This window comes from Aquarana catesbeiana, linkage group LG10 (assembly GCF_042186555.1).
Source record: "Aquarana catesbeiana isolate 2022-GZ linkage group LG10, ASM4218655v1, whole genome shotgun sequence".
Taxonomy (NCBI): domain Eukaryota; kingdom Metazoa; phylum Chordata; class Amphibia; order Anura; family Ranidae; genus Aquarana; species Aquarana catesbeiana.
Window position 1 is genome coordinate 260,616,100 of NC_133333.1, and position 6,705 is coordinate 260,622,804.

Genomic DNA, 6,705 nt, shown 5'->3' on the forward strand with positions numbered 1-6,705 from the left:
ATTCCATTCCACAACACCCTTCTCTACTCCACTCCTCTCTACCATACTCCATTCCCCTCTATCCTACAGTACTCCATTCCACACCATCCTACTGTACTCCACTCCTCTCTACCATACTCCATTCCCCTCTACCCTACAGTACTCCATTCCACACCATCCTTCTCTACTCCACTCCTCTCTACCATACTCCATTCCCCTCTACCCTACAGTACTCCATTCCACACCATCCTACTGTACTCCACTCCTCTCTACCCTACCACACTCCATTCCCCTCTACCCTACAGTACTCCATTCCACACCATCCTACTGCACTCCACTCCTCTCTACCATACTCCATTCCCCTCTACCCTTCAGTACTCCATTCCACACCATCCTTCTCTACTCCACTCCTCTCTACTCTACCACACTCCATTCCCCTCTACCCTACAGTACTCCATTCCACACTATCCTTCTATACTCCACTCCTCTCTACTCTACCATACTCCCTACCATCCTTCTGGTTCTTCACTCCCCTCTACCATAATGTTCTCCTTTCTCCACCACTCCACTGTACTCCATTGTATATTACCGTACTCTATTGTGTTGTGCTCCATTCCCTACTACCCTACTGTACACTCCCTATCATCCTTCTGTTCTCCACTCTACTCTGCTGTTCTCCACACTATCAATCATTCACTCGCCACCACCCTAATGTACTCCACTCTCCACCAGTCTACTGTACTTCACTCCCTGCCATCCTACTGTGCTTCATTCTATAATACTGTACTCCACACTACTTTGTTGTACGTCACGCCACTCCACTCCACTCTACTCTATTCCACTCCCCTCTACCATAACGTTCTCTGTTCCTCACCATTCTATTGTAATCCACACTACTTTATTGTGCTCCATTTTCGAATACTTTTCTGTACGCCACTCCCCTCTGCCCTCCTGTACTCCTCTCCACGCTACCCTAGCATGCAGCACCCCCATCTACACTACTGTACTCCATTCCACACCACCTGTACTCTCTCCACCCTACTCTACCTTACTCCACGCTCATCTACACTACTGTACTCCACGCCAACTACTCTACTGTACTCCTATCCCCCCTGCGCTCCACTCCCCACCACCTCACTGTCCTCACTCCACACTACTCTACTGTACTGGCCTCCCCACCAGCCATATGTACTCCACACTACCATACTGTACTTCAGTATGTTACTCTACTGTACTCCGTTCCTCAACTTACTGTACTCAAACCACACTACCCTACTGTCCTCCACTCCCATGTACCCTACTGTTCTCCTCTCCACTCTACTATACTCTATTTCCCACCACCTTACTGTACACCACTCCACACGACTGTACTCAGGTCACCTCCTGTACTCCACTCCCCTTTACCTTGCTGTACTTCCCTCCCCGCTGTACCCCGCTCTACATGACTCCACTGCAATCTAAACTACTTTGTGCTGTTCTTCTTCACTCCAGTCTACTGAACTCTGCTCTACTCAACCAACCTCTACTCAACCTACCTCTACTCAACCTACCTCTACTCAGCCAACCTCTACTCAGCCAACCTCTACTCAACCAACCTCTACTCAACCAACTTCTACTCAACCAACCTCTACTCTATCCCATTCTACTCTACTCACCGATGTCTGTCTTCTCTATATATTGTAATCTATCTCATATCTTTGTGTTCTGATCTCTGTAGGTTACAGTGGGATATATTAAATAATAACCCCCTTTTCTGCATTGTATCTACAGAATTTCCAGTTTCCACACAGACCCAACCCGTCCCAGTCGATGGATTGTATGACTTTATGGACGATGGCACGGAGCCGATCTTTATACCACCGACAAAGAGGCCATCGGAGAAAGTGGGACGCAATAAACCCAAAGACAAGAAGGAAGGATGCAAGCAGCAGTGACTCGCCATTTAGTAGTATTACTTTTATTTCCTTCTAGCTGCCATCCGATTTGCCAAACTTTTTGCGTTCATTGTCGGTTCATCAATGTGGGCGGCGCGCTCTTCAACGTACGTCACCAAGAAGTGTATAAACTCATTCAGGGATGGAGATGAGACTCGATGATTATTTTTCATTTTTTGTTTCTTTTGGAATTCCGGTGCCTTAGGCATTTTTTTGACTCTAGAGAAGAATGGCTGTTAACTAATTGCGCCGATCGTCCTGCGTTCGGCACCCAAGAAGCACATTTTAGCGACCTACTGTCCAGTCTATTAGAGGAATATAATAATAATTATCATTATTAATATTATTAGCTGTGTGCTATGAAACTTGCTTATGACAAGCATTGTGGATTATCCGTCTGTCATGTACATGAATTATCCAAGTCTAGAATTAAAATGACTGCCTTTTGAAAAAATGCATCACAAATGATTTGCAAAATGTCAAATTTTTATTTTATTTTAAACATTTTTTTTTTTTTTTTTTTAATTGTTAAAAGTCAGTTTCTTTTAAATTTTCCAAGTTGGCTTATTCAGTTTATGTTCAGTTATACTAACTGCAAATTGTTATGTGTCCCTCGGCCTCTGAGCGGAGATCACGCAGTGTTTGATAGGAGTACAATTATTTTTTTAAACATTTTGCACTGAATTTTTTTGTTTTTTGTTTTTTGTTTATATCAGTATCTTTTTTGGTGCTTTTGTGTATAAATGCCTTTAGAACTTTACTTTAAAATACATTTTTATATAAAATATATGCATTTTATTTGTAATCCTTGTCTTTTTTTTGGGGTGGATTCAATTTTATTTATTTTTTTTTTTTTGCATGAAAGAAAAAATTAAGTGAAGCAAACTTAAAGGGGTTTCCACTAGGGTTGCACAGATACCAGTATCGGTGCCAATAACGAGTGTTTTCACAAGTATCGGTACTCGTGCAAATAAACCGATACCTGAAACCGATACTTTCAAGCTCGGTTCTTTGAGCTGTCAGTGGGGTCTCCTCTGTTAACAACTAAAGTGTTAAAGAAGTCCGGTAATTAGACATGTGCACCGTCAATAAATTTGTTTCGTATTAGAATTGATTTGTAATTCGTGTCCGAAATTCAATTTAAATTTGTACAAAATATGAATTTTCCTTAGGTTCGTTAACTTTTTGTAACGATTATGAATGTTCGTTATGATGAATTTATCATTATGAGGGGCTCCGGCCATCCCCGTGCTGTGCTCATTATGAGGGGCTCCCACCATCCCTGTGCTGTGCCCATTATGAGGGGCTTCCACCATCCCTGTGCTGTGCTCATTATGAGGGGCTCCCACCATTCCTGTGCTGTGCTCATTATGAGGGGCTCCCACCATCCCTGTGCTGTGCTCATTATGAGGGGCTCCCACCATCCCTAGTGCTGTGCTCATTATGAGGGGCTCCCACCATCCCTGTGCTGTGCCCATTATGAGGGGCTCCCACCATCCCTGTGCTGTGCTCATTATGAGGGGCTCCCACCATCCCTGTGCTGTGCCTCACTGCCCGCTGCCCTGATCTGTGCCTCAGGTCTTGTGCTGTGTCCCTCAGCGCAGCGGACTGAAGCCGCCTCCCCCTCCTCTCTATTTACATCCATACAAGAGGAGGAGGAGCCCGAGGGACACACAGGGCTGCATGTATCGTCCGCGCTGTTCTGAGGTCTGTAAACTTTATGTATATGTGGGTGGACATGTGCAGGGGATGTCTATACTAATGGGGGTTCTATACTAATGGGGGTTGGCACTGAGGGGGGGATTTTATACTGATGGGGGTCTGCACTGAGGGGGGTATTCTATACTAATGGGGGCTCTGCACTGAGGAGGGATTCTATACTAATGGGGGTCTGCACTGAGGGGGGATTCTATACTAATGGGGGCTCTGCATGAGGGGGGATTTTATACTAATGGGGGCTCTGCACTGAGGGGGGATTCTATACTAATGGGGGCTCTGCACTGAGGGGGGATTCTATACTAATGGGGGCTCTGCACTGAGGGGGGATTCTATACTAATAGGGGCTCTGCACTGAGGGGGGATTCTATACTAATGGGGGGTCTGCACTGAGGGGGGATTCTATACTAATGGGGGCTCTGCACTGAGGGGGGTTCTATACTAATGGGGGCTCTGCACTGAGGGGGATTCTATACTAATGGGGGTCTGCACTCAGGGGGGTTCTATACTAATGGGGGCTCTGCACTCAGGGGGGGTTATACTGATGGGGGTCTGCACTGAGGGGGGTTCTATACTAATGGGGGCTCTGCACTGAGGGGGGATTTTATACTAATGGGGGCTCTGCACTGAGGGGGGTTCTATACTAATGGGGGCTCTGCACTGAGGGGGGATTCTATACTAATGGGGTCTCTGCACTGAGGGGGGATTCTATACTAATGGGGGCTCTGCACTGAGGGGGGATTCTATACTAATGGGAATCTGCACTGAGGGGGATTCTATACTAATGGGGGTTGGCACTGAGGGGGGATTTTATACTGATGGGGGCTCTGCACTAAGGGGGGATTCTATGCTAATGGGGTTTGGCACTGAGGGGGGGATTTTATACTAATGGGGGTCTGCACTGGGGGGGGTTCTATACTAATGGGGGCTCTGCACTGGGGGGGTTTATACTGATGGGGGTCTGCACTGAGGGGGGTTCTATACTAATGGGGGCTCTGCACTGAGGGGGGATTTTATACTGATGGGGGTCTGCACTGAGGGGGGTTCTATACTAATGAGGGCTCTGCACTGAGGGGGGGGATTTTATACTGATGGGGGTCTGCACTGAGAGGGGATTCTATACTAATGGGGGCTCTGCACTGAGGGGGGATTCTATACTAATTGGGGGTCTGCACTGAGGGGGGATTTTATACTAATGGGGGATCTGCACTGAGGGGGATTCTATACTAATGGGGGGTCTGCACTGAGGGGGGATTCTATACTAATGGGGTCTCTGCACTGAGGGGGATTCTATACTAATGGGGGCTCTGCACTGAGGGGGGTTTCTATACTAATGGGGGTCTGCACTGAGGGGGATTCTATACTAAAGGGGGGTGGCACTGAGGGGGGATTTTATACTGATGGGGGCTCTGCACTAAGGGGAAATTCTATGCTAATGGGGGTTGGCACTGAGGGGGGGATTTTATACTGAAAGGGGATTCTATACTAATGGGGGTTGGCACTGAGGGGGGGATTTTATACTGATGGGCATCTGCACTGAGGGGGGGGGATTTTATACTGATGGGGGTCTGCACTGAGGGGGGGGGGGATTTTATACTAATGGGGGTCTGCACTGAGGGGGGATTTTATACTGATGGGGGTCTGCACTGAGGGGGGATTTTATACTGATGGGGGTCTGCACTGAGGGGGGATTCTATACTAATGGGGGTTGGAACTTAGGGGGTATTTTATACTGATGGGGGGCTGTACTGAGGGGGGTTCTATACTAATGGGGGCTCTGCACTGAGGGGGGGATTTTATACTGATGGGGGTCTGCACTGAGGGGGGATTCTATACTAATGGGGCTCTGCACTGAGGGGGGATTCTATACTAATGGGGGGTCTGCACTGAGGGGGGTGTCTATACTAATGAGGGCTCTGCACTGAGGGGGGATTCTATACTAATGGGGGGGTCTGCACTGAGGGGGGATTCTATACTAATGGGGGCTCTGCACTGAGGGGGGATTCTATACTAATTGGGGGTCTGCACTGAGGGGGGATTTTATACTAATGGGGGATCTGCACTGAGGGGGATTCTATACTAATGGGGGGTCTGCACTGAGGGGGGATTCTATACTAATGGGGTCTCTGCACTGAGGGGGATTCTATACTAATGGGGGCTCTGCACTGAGGGGGGTTTCTATACTAATGGGGGTCTGCACTGAGGGGGATTCTATACTAAAGGGGGGTGGCACTGAGGGGGGATTTTATACTGATGGGGGCTCTGCACTAAGGGGAAATTCTATGCTAATGGGGGTTGGCACTGAGGGGGGGATTTTATACTGAAAGGGGATTCTATACTAATGGGGGTTGGCACTGAGGGGGGATTTTATACTGATGGGCATCTGCACTGGGGGGGGGGGATTTTATACTGATGGGGGTCTGCACTGAGGGGGGGGGGATTTTATACTAATGGGGGTCTGCACTGAGGGGGGATTTTATACTGATGGGGGTCTGCACTGAGGGGGGATTTTATACTGATGGGGGTCTGCACTGAGGGGGGATTCTATACTAATGGGGGTTGGAACTTAGGGGGTATTTTATACTGATGGGGGGCTGTACTGAGGGGGGTTCTATACTAATGGGGGCTCTGCACTGAGGGGGGGGTTTTATACTGATGGGGGTCTGCACTGAGGGGGGATTCTATACTAATGGGGCTCTGCACTGAGGGGGGATTCTATACTAATGGGGGGTCTGCACTGAGGGGGGTGTCTATACTAATGAGGGCTCTGCACTGAGGGGGCATTCTATACTAATGGGGGGGTCTGCACTGAGGGGGGATTCTATACTAATGGGGGCTCTGCACTGAGGGGGGATTCTATACTAATTGGGGGTCTGCACTGAGGGGGGATTTTATACTAATGGGGGATCTGCACTGAGGGGGATTCTATACTAATGGGGGGTCTGCACTGAGGGGGGATTCTATACTAATGGGGTCTCTGCACTGAGGGGGATTCTATACTAATGGGGGCTCTGCACTGAGGGGGGTTTCTATACTAATGGGGGTCTGCACTGAGGGGGATTCTATACTAAAAGGG

At 48.2% G+C, this 6,705-nt stretch overlaps 1 protein-coding gene across 4 annotated transcripts in view; it reads left to right on the forward strand.

The window, feature by feature from the left end:
- LOC141111421 (uncharacterized) overlaps nt 1-2,713 on the forward strand; it is a 133,836-nt gene extending 131,123 nt beyond the window's left edge. The window contains exon 13 of one of the 4 annotated variants that reach the window (XM_073603712.1): nt 1,750-2,696. In XM_073603712.1, the coding sequence (XP_073459813.1) occupies nt 1,750-1,913 (164 nt within the window). In that variant the 3' untranslated portion in view covers nt 1,914-2,696. Of the gene's footprint in view, nt 1-1,749 lie in introns of all 4 variants that reach the window. The other 3 variants (XM_073603710.1, XM_073603713.1, XM_073603711.1) reach the window with 3 other exon arrangements.
- The last annotated feature ends 3,992 nt before the right edge of the window (nt 2,714-6,705 follow it).